Source organism: Megalobrama amblycephala, linkage group LG17, assembly GCF_018812025.1.
Source record: "Megalobrama amblycephala isolate DHTTF-2021 linkage group LG17, ASM1881202v1, whole genome shotgun sequence".
NCBI lineage: Eukaryota > Metazoa > Chordata > Actinopteri > Cypriniformes > Xenocyprididae > Megalobrama > Megalobrama amblycephala.
In genome coordinates, this window is record NC_063060.1 from 9,009,382 (window position 1) to 9,026,602 (window position 17,221).

The window sequence follows — 17,221 nt, forward strand, 5'->3', positions numbered from 1 at the left end:
TTTCTGTCTGGAACAGGTGCGGGTCAAAACCCATCTGTCAAGACGCTTGTCCACTTGCTGTCCGCCCCACCAGCCCAACGATTGTGCTGGAGAACCACAAGTCACAGGTACAGGATAATGTTCATAGTCAAGTCATCTTCATTTCTGTGGCACTTTATACAAAACAGCTTCACAGTAATAAACATGAAATAGTCAACATTACCCTAGTTGAAGTGAAACACTAGGTGTGTGTTAGAAAAATACTAATATTTTAAAGTCTGTACATCCAAATGATTCCTCAAGCTTTAAAACACATCACAAATTACAACATCTTGACTTTGAGCCCATATTGGACAGTTGGCAAATCTGTAATGTAACAAATTTAACATAATAGTATTTTCCAAAAACACACCTATTGTTTCACTTCAGAAGAAGTTGATTAATCAACTGAGGTCATGTGGATTAACGTCATGTTCACTTTGGTTTTTGACCTTCTTGCATGAACACACAGAGATGGATTATTTTTCTAAATATCTCTGTTTGTATTCCACAGAAAAAGAGAATGTCATAATCAACTGGAACAGCATGAGGGTAAGTATCCCTTTGTTAGGTTAGCTTAACTGAGTGACTTTGTGATATTCCACTATCCCTTCATTTGTAAAAGTGAAAATGCAATGCAGAAGTGTAAAGAAAGGCTAATTCGACCTCTCCTCAATCATCAGTTTCTTTACTGTACTGTCTAAAAATAGTCCCATTAAATATCTTTAAAATCCAGTATACCTGTAATTGTTTTAGTTCCAATGTAAACAAAAATATCAGGAAATCCAAAACTAGTTAGAGGACAAAGTGCATGCTCTCTGTACCTGTACTGATGTTCAGTTATTGTGTTTTGTCTTTTGTATGAGTACAGTGGTAGAGACAGAGAAGAAGTGCCCTTGATGAGGAAACCATGGCAGCCATATATATGGTAAGTTAATACTTAGTGAAAGGAACATTTACTAGAAACATTAAGTTAAAAAAATAACTGATTTTTGTCTCACAGTCAAGAAGAGATTTCCAAATGTGTCCAAAGAGGCTTTGAGGATTTGACGTGGGGAAACTGAGACTTCTTGAAAGCAAAAAAGTTATATTTGTTTGAATATTGTAATTTTTTGAACATTGTAAAGTATGTTCTTTGCTGATTATTATTCAAATGTTCATGTGTTATAGACAACAAATAAAAGTTTTTCAAATGTGACATGTGAATGTATTTTCTTGGGTTGAAATATATGTAGGGCAAAATATATTTTTAAATGCTTTTGTAAAATATATTTTTAAAAAATATACAAAAAATGGCCAAAAAATACATTTTAGGAAAATATATTTATATAAATATATTTGAAAATATATTTTTTAAAAATATACAAAAAATGGCCAAAAAATATATTTTTAGAAAATATATTTATATGTGAAAATATATTTATAGCGAATATATTTTTTGGCCAATTTTTGTATATTTTGAAATATATTTAAAAATATATTTGAAAATATATTTTTTTACCGTATGGGTTTGTTCATCCACAGCAGGTTAAGTGAAATTTGTGAAAATAACCTAATAATTATAAATCAAACAGCTTATCCATAAGTCTTGTGGAATAAACACAAGACGTTAGCCTGACCACTTTGCAATGACAACATTCTCCCGCTTATTTAGCACGCCAGGCTAACGTTACTCTGTCTTGCCTTTAATCATATTATTTCACGTTAAAATACGTTATATGCATTATGAACAAAGAACCGTCATTATTTCCAAGCAACGATGTGCTGAGTTAGCTAGCTAGCTAACCTACCCGGACTGCATATGCATACATCAATATTACATCATTGTCGTTATGATAAATAACACATAATTAATGTACTTGCATTATTGTTAAGGGTAGGTTTAGGGCTGGGGAAAGTGCAGATGTTAATAAAGCCATAAACCACGTTAATATCACGCTGGAAGCACAATCTGATAGGTAACTTTAACATTTTTCAGATTTTGCTAACGTTACCCACTTTCAATGGGAGGTAGTAAAATCTGACAGGGTAGCACAAATTGTCAGAACACCGGCACTTCTCCCCTTGGGTTTTAGGTTTCGAGAAGGGAAAAAAATTCCACCACCCCGTCTAAACTGTTAGGATACCGGGTATCAGATTAACACAATCCATAAGCACAACGCTTCGGCATGTTACCTCGCTCGAAAGTTTGACAGAGCTCCTGCGCCTATACTAGTTTAGTGTATTTAACTTCTGCTTTAATTTTTTTTTTTTTTTAATTTTAGAATATAGCCTAGGCCTAATGTGATTTGACCCCTTTTTTGCGCATAATATAGCATTTAGAACAAAGTTACATTCATGTTTGTTTTTATAGCCTTCAATATGAACATTGTTTCAAGGACAATATCGGGCAGGATGTGAAATAACATTTTTTTTTTTTTAATTAAATACAGATTTTTTTTTAGATCCCAGCCCTATGGCATGCTTAAAATACTGAATTTTCCCTGTTTTAGATAAGCAGTAATGATACATTATTATATCACTTGTTAAATGGTTATTCAACAATTAGCCTATTCATTCCTGCATTTCCAAAAAAAAATTTTTTTTGCGCCCCCCCAAAATTTTTTTTGCACCAGCCGCCACTGCTATTTAAATAAAGTATATTTAAAAAAGTATAAAATAATAATTATTATTCCGAATTATGCTTTCTCAACATGAACGTAATGGATCCGAAACCAACCTGATCAAATTACATAAACTATGCCTAATTCGTTGCAGTAAAGCGCGAATGCAGATGTTTAAAAAAAAAAAAAAAACCTGAAGGCGGCAAGTCGACTTGGGCGCGACAACGGTGACTCAACGGTTGGAAGGTTAATGAAGAACGGATGAGGAGATTATACAAGGTAAGATATTTTCTTCATGTATAATTGATGTAGACTTAAACATAAGCTATTTTTTTTTTTTTATTATTTGATCGATCTTGATTTACCCTTGCTGCCAACCGCACTTTTGGCGAATGAGCTAACGTTAGATATTTTCGGCCTTCCCTGATACATATTTTAAAATGTACTATCGTTTGAGAAATGTTAAGTAACATTACGGGTTTTTTTGCATTTAAGCATATTATGTGTGATTTTTTTTTAAAAAACAGTCCCAGATAGCATGATCAAAATAACGTTGAATCAATGTTAATGTGTCAATGGTAATGACATTGAATCAATGTCACTTTTGCACCCTCAATTAATGTTGAATCAATGTTACATTTCAACAAAAAAATCAATGGTAATGGCATTGAATTAGGGTTACAATGTTATGTTGGTTCAACATCATGCTTCCACTCTCAGAAGCAAGGGCGGCGCCAGCCGATTTTGCCAGGGCTTCAGCCCCGAATGTTTTGAGTCAAGCCCCGAATCTTTCAGGTTTGAGGTTTCTTAACAGTGCTGTCAAAATATCATTTTTCTAAACATATCTCTCTATTAAAATATGTTAAACAGTTCAATACCGCTTTTCTACAGTACTATCCAAACATACAGCGTTACCGGTAGCGCTTTCTCTCTCTTCTCTCCAACAGCGCGTTCACGCACACCGCAGTTGAACACAGACACGCCTCCTGTCAGTCACTCAGAGCAGCGGCAGGCCTCGAGAATCTCTTTCGGTCTGGTTGAAGGGTTTTTGTTATGATATAACAGCTGATAATACAACTTTGGCACATTTGTCAGCTAAACATTCATTCAGTGTTTTCCATTAATGACCCGGTGCCACCATTTCATAATGAACCGAAAATTTAAAACATGTAAATGGTCTCTATGTTGTATTTTGCCAACGAACTAAAATCGAAACCGTGATATGGCAGTGTGCCTATATTATTATTTCATTGTAATAATTGTTTGGCATCCTAAAACACCTAAAAAAGACACTATATCACAACTAAAAAGATGATACTACAGACTAAAAAGAACTAAACCCTCTTTCATGTCAAGGTACAATGCTGTTTCTTTGGTCAATTTGCACACTGTACATGGGTTGAAGCTCTTAATTTTGAGCTTCCAAAGTGCCCCAGATTGATGCATTTAACCTTAAAATGTACTAAATTTTCTTCCGGGAGAAAAAGCATGCCCCCGGACCCCCCAGGAGGAGGTATATCTAACAAACTTTTACAAATTAAAGTGCCAAATCATGTACATTTTCTGAACTTTACTCAAGAATACTATAAAAAAAGCTTTTTCCATGTCAGTAAAGCTGTTAACAGAAAATTAAAATGTCATTGGAAAAATATAGATTTGGGCTAAGCCCCGAATGTTAACAATGTCTGGCTCCGCCCCTGCTCAGAAGATGAAACACAACTGACTCAAAGCTACACAACCTGAAATCAACTGAAGATAAAATAAGACATTAAATCTCTCAAGATCTCAGTCTTTTTGAGAATAAACAGGTTTAGATGTTGATGTTTTATTAAAAATGTTTGGTCACCATTTTGGTAGTCAGTGGTTCCTTTAATTGGGCGGTTTGACTCTTGGCTTTTTGTGTGAGTTTGTGCTCTTTTTTTTGTGCGCAAAGAAACCAGAAACAAAATGAAGGTGTGATATAGTTTTCATCATCATGAAGCAAAATCATTTACTAATTGCTACCCAGAGCAAAAGAGCATGTTTGTTTTTAATAGGTTATATTCACCAACAATGTTTTCTTGCTACAGATCAGACATTCTGAATCTTGACTTTTAAAGTTAAAATTTTTAAAAACATTTGACACACACAGACATCAAGAATCAGCGTATGAATCTCAACAATGGTGACATGCTTCATGTCGCAATGCATGCTGGGAGCCACCATAGTATACAACTCATAACGTTTTGTCTTGTGACTAAAGAGACTAAATTGATTTAGGTGTTATTAAAAATCTAGTTTGTACTGAATCAGAAATTTAACTTGAGTAAACTTAATAAAATTCCTTGTAACAAAATTACAGCAATTTTTTTAGTTTAGTCCGAAGTAAATATTATACTTGGATGTTATGGTAAAAAGTAAGTTTTTCCAAAGTAAAAATTTTAAGCGGTACTAAAGTAAAAATAATGATTTGGTCTCCATAAAAACCAATATTTTAACTTTGTTTCAATGTCATTTTTTTTTACGTTGGGCTGAAGAACTATTTTGATTGATATTAAAATAAAATTTAAAGTTTTAACCAAATTAAAAATATAGTTTGAGAAAAACTAATACATTTAGCTGTAACAAATTACAGCAATTTTTTTAAGTTGGTCCAAAGTATAATTTTTTTCAGTACAGTCCAGGAATTCAACTTGTCTGATGACTCATTTTCCAGCAGCGCCGAGACTGTCTTAATTACGTCTCCAGAGTCGAGAACCAGTTCTTGGCCTCAGGTTTTTGTTGTTCCTGGTTTTTCATGTTCTGCTGGAATTCAGCTTCAGAGAGCTGACACAGAGCTCAACAAAAGTGGAATGCTACTTATTCCACCACCCAAACTAAGATCTGACATTCTTGAAGGCATGGCTGAGGAGATCTTTAGGTATGCAGCATACCCCTCTGATAGTCAGCTTGATCAGGCAGCTGAAGCCTTGATAAATGCCCACCCTTGCCTGAGGGAAAAAGGAACTCGCACTGGCCATGAAGGATGGAAACACTACCTAAGGATTAAGATGGCTAATTTTCGCTCCAAACTAAGCAAGATTGGACACCCCGAAATCACTGTGAACTCTCTTAGGAACAAGCGTAAAGGTCAGGGTAAAGCAGCATCAAACAAAAAAAACAAAAAAAGCTGAGGTGAATTTCCTTCCTTGCCTTCCGAAAGGAGAAACAGCAGAAAGCATGGAGAAGGAAAGAACTGAAGTGAAAAAGAAAAATAACGAGGCAGTCGTTAAGGAAAAAATGCACTTGACCTTTTCCTATAGGCGGCAAGAGTTGGTTGAGGACTTGTCAATGGTTTCGGATTTACAAAGCAGGTGGCCTGCACTGTTCACAGTAAATTAAGTGTTATTGATATTAACACAATAAATATTTTGTAAGTTTCAGTGAATTCCTCCACAGTACGCCTATACTGTATTTCATCTTCTTCATTTCCCTTTTTTCTTGTAGATAAATGCAGAATTCATGCGGATAACGACTGTGCCTCTTATTTCAAAGTTCTTGGCGCAGCTGGACAAATACACTGCTAATCTACAGAAGGTTTTCAGCAGCAAAGGAGGTGCTTCTGGACAGAAGATTTCACGCATTATGGCAGTTGCAGACAAGGTGTGTTCAATTGCATTTAATTTCTTAAGAAGCAATAGAAATATCAAAATCAGTTTTTATTATAGTGCTATATTGTTTAATTTTGTGTCAAATTTTCAGTGTGGTGACATACACATCAAACGAGATTGTGTCATCCAGAGTCTGTGTGTGTACCTGAATGAGGATATAACAACAGTCATCAAGGAATTCCAGGTTTGTATACGTATGCCCTTTTTTTAAAGGGATAGTTCACCCAAAAATGAAAATTTGATGTTTATCTGCTTACCCCCAGCGCATCCAAGATGTAGGTGACTTTGTTTCTTCAGTAGAACACAAATGATTATTTTTAACTGCAACCGTTGCCGTCTGTCAGTCAAATAATGCAAGTGAAATCCAAATTAAACCCTGCGGCTCGAGACGACACATTGATGTCCTGAGACACAAAACGATCGGTTTGTGCGAGAAACCAAACATTTTTTTTACCTCTAAAACACCACTATGTCCAACTGCGTTCAGCGTTCGGTTAGTGAGGTCTGATCGCGCTCTGACAACAGCAGTGATGTCTCGCGCTTATACTTCAATGAGTGCTAGACATCACTGCTGTTGTTGAGGATGACCCGGGTGATGTTGGAGTTGTGATAGAGGGTGCAAAGCTGATCCAACACTTAAAGAGTATTTCCTTTGGATTAGTAATGCTCTTCGGGCTCTACGCACTCAACTTAAGCTGCCCTCAAAGTCTCAGGTTCACATTCGAATTCTTTCAGAAGGTGCTTATGAATTTGGATGGCAGCAAGCTTTCCCCAAAGGTTCAAGCACTTAAAATTAAAATGTTTCAGTGAACAGGACATTCACTGGTTGCCTACATAGGAACATTGAAAACTTTTAGACATGAATGCCCTGAAAGAAACATTTCTACAAAGCATGACACTAACTCCAGCATGCAAGAGACTGCACTTTTCTGCTTCCTGTAGCTCTGAAACTTTTGATACAGAAGATGTTACTTATATTGCTACTGAGTCCAGGAAGTCAACTTTTCAGATAACTTGTTTTCCAGTAGTGTTGAGGCTGTCTCGGGTTACGGTTCCAGTTCTTAGCCTCGTTGTAGTACTTTCTTGTTTTCATTGTTATGTGTAAACTCTTATTTTTTAACTCGTACTTATTCCACCACCCAAACAAAGGTCTGACATTCTTGAAGGCATGGCTGAGAAGATCTTTTGGTATGCAGCATACCCCTCTGCAGTGAGTTGGACACGTTTCAATCACCTAAATGCTGAAATGTGAAAACCTGTTATATGTGTTAAAAAAGTTGTGAAAACTTGATATATGTGAAGTCAAATATTTGCTTTTCTTTTTCCCCTTTTATTTTAATTATTTTTATTGTACTATATTTTATTGTATAAAGGGTCCTGGTTATTCAATTGTTTCAACAAATATCACGAGAAATTAACAGATTCTGAAGGTCACTTTGAAAACACGGTTATAGTAAAAAAGAGAGAGCATGTTTTAACAAATATTTAGGAAGAGAAGGGACCGTTTACATTTCTGTTTTGTGTTATAGATCAGGAGAAAGCACATTGTTTGCCATACTATGCAATAATATGATAGTGTTACCTTGAAAATGTGACATTAATCTTTTGATGTTAAAAATATGGTTTCTTGTTGATACCTGTTAGTTGTGGGCACACTAAAAAGTCAAACATGAGTCATAACCACTGGAAGATTTAGTTTAGAAGGATTCATGAAACTGCTTTTATTTGTTAAGTACTGCATTACAGTATGTTGCTTTCATGCTTTTTTTTTTTTTTTTTTGGTCAGATTGGATGTTACTTTCGACTTATGGACCAATTACAACAATAAATGTTTGAAAATGTAACATGTTTTGTCCATTTATTTAATAGAATTAAGAAAATGTAATTATATAAAGCAAGTAACAGTAAGTTATTGGAAATGAGTAAAGTTTATGTATTATACAAGCTTAAATCACAGTTCATCAGTTTTCATAAGATGTATTTAATTCATTCACGTTAACTGAACATGAAAGGGTGAAGCTTAAATAAATGTTAACTTTTGCATTGGATTTATGTGATTAAATTGGATGGAAAATTGACATCTAATTGAATTACATACGTTTTAACATTTGGGGTTAAATATTTTTTTGAGTGTATGTTGTATGTACCCCTCAATGTAAAATTTGAATAGGAGGAGAACATTTATGCATCTAATTCAAAATAACTGCTTTCAACAGATCAACAGATCAATCAAAGTTGAAGAACATTCGATGCAAACACAAAAAAAGTTGCATCTAGCATATCATTTCTTGAATATGAAAACCCAACAAACAACAAATCCATTAGTCTTAAAGTGGTGGAACATAATGCAGAACAAAGTGCAGCCATTAAGTTGCTCCAAAAGAGCATTGTGGATTAAAATGTTAAATTACATTGTTCATTAGAAAAAAATACATCTATATGTGACCCTGGACCACAAACCCAGTCATAAGTTGCACGGTTATATTTGTAGCAATAGCAAACAATACATTGTATGGGTCAAAATTAATGATTTTTTTTTTCATTAATGCCAAAAATCATTAGGATATTAAGTAAAGATCATGTTCAATTAAGATATTTTGTAAATTTTCTACCGTAAATATATAAAAAATATATACATTTAGTCAACTTTAAGGCAATTTTCTCAATATTTCGATTTTTTTTTTCAGATTCCAAATTTTCAAATAGTTGAGTCTCGACCAAATGTCCTATCCTAACAATTCATACATCAATGGAAAGCTTATATATATTCAGCTTTCAGATGATGTATAAATGTTAATTTAAAAAAATTGACCTTTATGACTGGTTTTGTAGTCCAGGGTCACATATAACAAACAAACAAAAAATTAATTAATTAATTAAAAAATAAATTCAATTAACAAATAACAATGTATAATATATAACAATATAAAATATTATGAAAGCAAACCACAAGCACTACACAGCACTAAACAAGCACTAAACAAGACCAATAACCTTGATTTATTAACCCATTAAACACAGTATACCCCATTTCCCCATGATATATGCACTTACAAGTCATTTGCCAACCATAAATGACAACCATACACTGTGGCAACTATAGTTGCCGGTGAGCTAAAATGGGTTAATTACTCTTGAGAAAAATTACTCTGAATTTGCTCTTACTATTTACAATTTTTGTGTGCACACATTTTGTGTACATTACCTAAATAAATGTTTATATGAGAATGTAAGCAGTTGACATGAAATTTCAAACATTCAAATTAAAAATTTAAACACACACACACACACACACACACATGCAAGGTTTTATGACTTCATTAATTTCCGCATGATTTGTTCGTACATTTAATAATTCATTTGTTACACCACTATGTAGGTGACCTACTAAAAGCCAAAAGGTTATTAAAAATAGCAAGACGAAGTCTGAGCATTAAAACACGCAACTAATCTTATTCAATAAACTCAATTTTATAATAATTTGACTCCTGCTTTACTCTGTAAGGCTTGATTTTCCTGCTAAACGAAAACTGAGATCAAGCATCCTGCAATAAAGCAATAAAACTCGCCTAGAGAAGAAGATCTCAAAGAAATAGTTTGACAATTGACAACGCCTTGCCCTATAACCCCAAAAGGACAATGCCTCCGCCTCCACACACACACCCATCTTTGAAACGCTTCTCAGGCAGCTTTTTCAGTCATGCAAGTACAGCTGCTATTTCTTTTCCAATTTCTAAGCTGTTCACCAAGCTTACAATTAAATTTCATACTTGAAATCACCTGTAATGGAATCCACTGGAGGCGAGTTGCAGTAAAAACCCATGTGTAGTTTATTTAACCAAAATGTGAACCAAATACAAAAAGACTTGTCATGATAAAATTATGACCATGTAAGGCTGGAAGTTAACGCTGCTATTTTGAACCAATAATCAGAAACAAAAAGCAGTTGAAGGATGACGTGCATAATTCAGTTACTTATCTGACTCCAATATAATTAATCCGACTCCATTAAAGTTGTTATTTTTTACCTCTTATTCATTAAAGTCTTTCTTAGAATTGATAGGAAAACGTAGGATATAACCTGAACGTTTAGATAACAAAAGTTACAATCAGTTTAGCTTTCAACATTATCAGTAACAAAAGGAAAGATTCTTAAAACCTTTAAAGCAGGCAAAGTTATTTATTAAGTTACATGTTTAAATATACAGACGGCAGAATGGATCAACATACTGTATAGAAAACTAAGTTGTAACGAATAATGCGCTGCTGTGCAGAAGAGGCCTTAAAAGCCTTTCTTGTATTACGCATCGGTGTGCGGGAGCGGCAGGGTTAAAGCCTTTCTCCCCGAACATCAGTTACCTTTCCTTCTTATACCCTGAGCAAAGCATTGTTATACATGAGTGGAATACCAACACCAAAACCAACTGACAGGTTGGTCTCCTCAGTGCATGTTCAAGCAATACCCAGATTGTACATTAGGACCATTCATTTCAGTTTATAAGCTGTCAGATAAGACCAAACATGACATAGATAGTTAAAAAACACTAGTAGATAAATAGCATGTAGTTGAAAGCATACATGTCATGTGAAGCAAATGGTACAGATGAGGTGTATTGAGGTGTAAATGACTCTCCAGACAGAACCATCCTGTGTCCCAACAGTCCTCAATCAGCATATTGATGAATCCCTTGCACTAGACAGGCATTAGCATACTGTGATGATGAAGGCCATTGTGCCACGTTTAATTCACATGTATACCTTTCAAAGGGATTTCTGAAGTACTAGGGGAGTAAAGAGTTATACCCATATTTGCTCAGTCATATAACCATGAATTTACTATTTACTTTTTAGTTCTGTCCCAATTTTTGTGTATACACCTTTTGTAAACATTACATAAATGTTTATTCTGTATATGAAAACAGGGCCGTGCACAGACTGAGATCGGTCATCTTCACTCCCAAGGTCACAACGTTCCTCTATTTATATAACATTTCAGACACTATCCACAGTGACTCACAAATGAGAACTGAATCTGAGTAGCTTCTCTTGTGCATTTGAAATCAGTTATTCTGAAGCCCCGGGCAGAGGTGTATAGTATTATCTCATTAACTTTAACACTGCTTCAGTGGGTGGAATGAAAAATATGGCAGGACTTCTACTTTCTGACCCCTGGACTATACACCTCTGCTCCTGGGCAATTACGTAATGACAGTGCTGACTGGCCAGAGAGCAGAGCGAATGAAACCACACCTGTCAGCTGTTTGATGATAAGACTATAATTGTCATCATGTTGTGGGTTTGTTCACTGATCTAATGACTGAGCTTTATATGAAAATTTTTTTATTAATTTTGTGCTGGATCTTTTCCAGAATAACAAAAAAAGTTACAAAAATCAGACCAAAATAATAAATCTATAAACTACAATGTACATTAAATGCTTTAAAACACCTGCAAAATTTACTTACACACAGACATCAAGAATCAGTGTATGAATCTCAACAATTGTGACATGAGATGTTGACTGTAATGTTGACTTTGAAAATTTGATCCACAGTAATTTAATTTGCATTCTCTAAAATGATTTGCATATCCCTGTCACCACACACAACGTAAAATATTGACTGTTTTTTTTTTTTATATATGATTTATGTTTAAATCAATGTGATAAACGAGTCAGGTCAAAAGTAATATAAAAAGTAAGGAAAAAGTACTCAAAATACATTACCTAAAATAAGTAATCTAGATCACATTACTAACTACAATCTTTTTTACAATTACTAACTGTATATATTTGATACATGCCCTAAGTGGGCGTGTGCGAGGATTTTGGCAATAGGGTGGAGCACTTGTCACTCTTTAAATGATAGCGTGCCCTTCTTCCCAGCCCCTTTGCTTGATGAGAGCACACCTGTGATCACATCTCCAGCCTCTTAATCAAAAAATTATGAAATCTGATAAAATGTCTGCTGAGTTTGAACTTTGTCCAGGAAGAAAAATCGGGGGCTCCAACCCCTGTTTTATCATCGCTGAGATTGGACAGAACCATCAAGGAGACATAGAAATCGCCAAAAAAATGATCCGAATGGCCAAGGTAAAGTACTGCTTTATCAGATGTGAAGTCTGATACAATGTTGATGCCGGTTCTTTTCATATTTTGAAACAACAGGGGAGGGGGGAGCAATGAGATATATAGATGTCAATGTTAGCACGACCAGGGGAACGCCAAAACCACAATTTTCATATAAAAAATTACAATTAAAAGACTAATTTAAGTGAGAAACTATTAATATCAATGATTTTACCTGTATTTTCTACTTAACAGAAGAAATGACATGGAAACAGGAAACAGGATACAGAACCAGGGCTGTTCACACAGAATGTGTTTTTCCATTTCACTGAGCTACTTTCCATTGTTTTTCAACGTAAACATGTGCATCATTTTTAAAAACTCATCTCAAGACCTTGAATTTTTTCCCCGTTTGACTAACATTTGTCTCATGTTTTTAACCACAAGAACGTGTTTCTGTCTATCCCACCTGTTTAGTAACCATGGTAAATTCACTTTAAAAAAAGGAAGAACTTTCGCAAATCTTAAGTCAATAATTACAGAGGAAGTTTCTTTAAAACAGCTCCTGAGCTATAACTCACAGATTATATCACATCAAATAAACTTAGATTTCTTATATGGTGAAACTCATTTTTCATTAAAAAAATGCTGATTGTTGTCAACTAAATCCACTTCTTCTTCCACATTTATCTCCATTCAGGACTGTGGAGCTGACTGTGCCAAATTTCAAAAGAGCGAGATCGAACACAGATTCACCAAGCAGGCTCTGGAGCGTCCCTATACGTCCCCTCACGCCTGGGGCCCGACCTACGGGGCACATAAGCACCATCTGGAGTTCAGTCACCAGCAGTACAGAGAGCTGCAACAGTACGCCAGTGAAGTTGGCATCTTCTTTACTGCATCAGGGATGGACGAGGTGAACAAATGAAAGAGGGTCCCAATGTTTATTATATATAGCAAGAGAATATATGCATGTTAACATGCAAATATCCCTTAGAGACCAAGTTTGATATGCATCTCATAACTTTTCCTCTCCCTACCTCAATCAGATGGCTGTAGAATTTCTTCATGAAATCAATGTGCCGTTTTTCAAAGTTGCCTCAGCTGACACCAACAATATCCCTTACCTGGAGAAAACCGCCAAAAAAGGTAAAACCCATTTCAAATAACCAGAAGCTGTTACAACAAATTTAGGAGAGTTGTTGCTGTAAACTTGTTCTCCTTTGACTGAGATCTGTCATCTTCACTCCCAAGGTCACATTGTTCCTCTATTTATATAACATTTCAGACACTATCCACAGAGACTCACAAATGAGAACTGAATCTGAGTAGCTTCTCTTGTGCATTTGAAGTCAGTTATTTTGGAGCCCCTGGGCAATTATGTATTGACAGTGCTGATTGGCCAGAGAGCAGAGCGAATGAAACCTAGAAATCCTGGTATGGATTTTCTGGAATTTCACGTTGGGCTGGATTTAAGTCTGCAGAGAAATCGACATGTGTGAACATATCTTAATGTGTTAATGACTGAAACAATTACTTTATGTTCTCCCAGAAGCAGCCATATCTTGAAGCTGAAGTTTTGGCTATTTTTATAGGTCGTCCCATGGTGATTTCTGGTGGAATGCAGTCTATGGAGACCATGCGCTGTGTTTATCAAACCGTCAAGAAGCACAATCCCAATTTCACGCTCCTGCAGTGCACCAGCGCTTATCCACTGCCACTAGAGCACGTCAACCTCAGCCTGATCCCTGTAAGACATAAATAGCTTTAATCTCATCTTCATGAATGTTCATAAATTACTGAAGAAAATTTTTTTTAGTAGTAAGCAGAGTAGTTTGAAGTCTTTCTTTCCCTTTTCCTACGCAGGAGTTCCAGAAGGAGTTTCCGGACATTCCCATAGGCTACTCTGGACATGAGACGGGCATCCATGTGTCTGTGGCTGCTGTGGCACTTGGGGCAAAGGTCCTGGAGCGTCATGTGACCCTGGATAAGAGCTGGAAAGGCAGTGACCATTCAGCATCACTGGAGCCGGCGGAGCTGGCGGAGCTGGTGAAAGCCATCAGGACGGTTGAGATGGCAATGGGCTCGCCAATCAAACAGATGCTGCCCTGTGAGGCTTCCTGTCACAGCAAGGTCAGATATAACGGTCATTCTGGCAGACTTTAAAATAAAAAAATGATCAAAAGTCATTAAATTAATGTTTATGTTCTTTCTTTTAGTTGGGGAAGTCAGTGGTGGCCCAGAAACCATTGCAGAAGGGTCAGACATTAACTCTCGACATGCTGACAGTAAAAGTGGCCGAACCGCACGGCATGAGACCAGAGAACATCTTCAAACTGGTTGGCAAGAAAATCACTGTGGACCTGGAGAAAGATGCCACCATTACTGATGCCATAATACAAGACTGATGATCAGACACTCCAAAATATAGGGCAATGAAGGGGTCATATACTTTTATAAAATCAAAAATATAATGTCTTGAATTAATTTTGCATATGCCTAATGTCTTGATATCAATGTTGTAACTCACAGACTATAATTTTCTTTTAAATTGTGGTGAATGAACACTTTGTCCATTAAAATATCTTTCTCTCAATTAATTTCAAATCAACTCTGGGTCTTTGTTCATATTGGTCTCTCTATTAGACTAAGCTGTGTTCCCCAACAGCAAGATGTTTTGGCTTTAGAATCAATTCAAACCACAGAGAACAATGAAATGTGGAATTATTATTTAATGTGTAAATGCAAGTTTATTGTGTATTACAGCAATGTCAACACTTCACTAAGACACAAATGTTACTTTAGATTTGTTTTAAACACAATAAATATTGTGAAAGTTTGATTGAGTGTGTGGTTATTTGGTAGTCTGGGTAAACCCAGCCTGATCTGCTGGCGATTTGATTTCGCTCTGCAACTCAGTCTGGAAACCCCTGCATTCATTTCTATTGCTTCTGTTACACTTTTGCGGGAACCAATCACAGACTGGCTTATCCACCTTGCTCACTATTGGCGGGCATGGGCGCCATATAGGGGGGAAAAGTTAGGACAATTCCAAGGGCCCCTGACTGACAGGGGCCCCATCAAATAGGTAAAAACTAATTTAAATTTTTTATTATATTATACACTATATAAACCATCATCACTGAGTATATTTCAAATAATAATAAAATGAATGATGTCTTTGATTTTACTTATTTTGGCAATAAAAGTTAAATATCACCATTGACCAAAAAATAAAACATCCATATTGACCGACCAACCCCCTGTATCTGCATGAAATGGTTTGGTCCTGCCTTAGCTCATCAGTGACGGTGTTTAGTTAGTCGCAGACAGTCAATCAATCAATGCACGGCGCGCAAGAAATACAGAGAGGGCTGGACTGGTAATCTGGCATACCGGGCATTTTCCCGGTGGGCCGACACTTTGGGGCCAATAAAAGGTTTTTTTTTTGTTTTGTTTTGTTTGTTTTTTTTGCCAAGGACTGGCCCATTGGTTTGTCTTCTGAACTGACAGGCCAAAGTGAGAGAGACCTCCCCCTCCCGCGCTGTTTTTTGTTTTTAATTGGAGCGCATGACAAACTGCAAAAGGCAAATATACCCGCTCACCACTGCCGTCCTATGAAGTAGCCTAATAAACAGCGCAAGTCGCTTGATGCCTTGATCCTTTCAGATTTGTCTCAGAATTGTGTTTAAAACAGTCGTGTGATATGGGAATATTACAGGTTCGGTGGTGAATCTAGCTGAAAACAGCCGCGACCATGTAAAGACATGACAAGGTAAATTGGAAACGCCAATACACACAACTACAAGCTTGTCAATCCAAAACCTTTATAGTAATTTACCTTGCAGCTACTAACAGTTAAGAAATATGGTGTTTTGGCAGAAATGTATTTATTAAAAATGCTATTATTAGGCCTACTTATGTTTAATATTGCGGAATATAAATCACTTTCTTTCATAAAGACTGTTTTCGTATTTTCTGTGCTTACAATATTTTATTACACAATCTATATTTTATTATTTATTTTAGAAACCATATACCCAAGGTAATAAGAAGCATGGTTTTACCTGTGCTCTGTCTACCATGATCTTACAGTTAAACCATAGTAAAGGGTATTAAAGGATAATAACAAAACAGTTCTAAAGCCTGTATCCCATGGGATAAGGACAAAGCTTTATATTTTATTTCTTTAAATATGTTTTATGACATTTTTAATAGTTCTTATGAATTTTAATTGAAGTAAAATGTTATTTCAATGAAAGCATCATGAAAGATAGATATCAGTGTCTTACATAAATTAGGTGTTAACTCTTTAAAAATGTTATTGTTTTAAAGGAGTAGTTCAACCCAAAATGTCTTAATTTACTCAAACATGAATTACTTTCTTTCTGTATAACAAAAAATAAAATAATTGGAGTCAAGGGTAGCTTAACCAAAATGGTTTGGCTGACAACATTCTTCAGAATATCTTCTTTTGTGTTTTACAGAAGAGAGAAAGTCATACAGGTTTGGAACAACATGAGAGTGAGTAAATGATGACAGGGTTTAATAGCATTAAATTTACTTAACGGCATGAAAATCAGCCTCAGTCCAGCCCTGGTACTAGTATTGAACTACAAGAAGCAAGACAGTTGCAAGCCTTTGATTAGAGTTATGTAAAGCTTTTGATGGGACAGTTAGGTCCTAGAGATGTGGTGACAACAGCTGCGCAGAGGGGGCCCAATTAGATTTTTTTGTCATGTGGCCCAAAATTCCTGGCGGCGCCCCTGTTAGCGGGTATAACACAATGACGATAGAGAAGCGACGGCAAGCAGTTTTCAAATTCTATCTGATCTACCCGTCTCTCCAAAATAACAATGCACAATCACAGTGACGCCGATTGTGTTAAGCATTTACCTTATCTG

The 17,221-nt window shown here is 35.8% G+C and overlaps 1 protein-coding gene and 1 long non-coding RNA gene across 2 annotated transcripts; both read left to right on the forward strand.

Moving 5' to 3' along the window:
• Nucleotides 1–9: 9 nt before the first annotated feature.
• LOC125251343 lies at nucleotides 10–1,266 on the forward strand. Its single transcript, XR_007180976.1, has 4 exons — nucleotides 10–107; nucleotides 533–570; nucleotides 890–946; nucleotides 1,022–1,266. It is a non-coding gene; the product is annotated as an uncharacterized LOC125251343 (long non-coding RNA).
• A 10,873-nt stretch (nucleotides 1,267–12,139) lies between these two features.
• Nucleotides 12,140–15,159, forward strand: LOC125251616 (sialic acid synthase-like). Its single transcript, XM_048164673.1, has 6 exons — nucleotides 12,140–12,341; nucleotides 13,018–13,233; nucleotides 13,367–13,466; nucleotides 13,913–14,067; nucleotides 14,184–14,450; nucleotides 14,537–15,159. The coding sequence occupies exons 1-6, from the start codon at nucleotides 12,195–12,197 to the stop codon at nucleotides 14,723–14,725; spliced, it is 1,074 nt and encodes a 357-aa protein (XP_048020630.1). The 5' UTR covers nucleotides 12,140–12,194; the 3' UTR covers nucleotides 14,726–15,159.
• The last annotated feature ends 2,062 nt before the right edge of the window (nucleotides 15,160–17,221 follow it).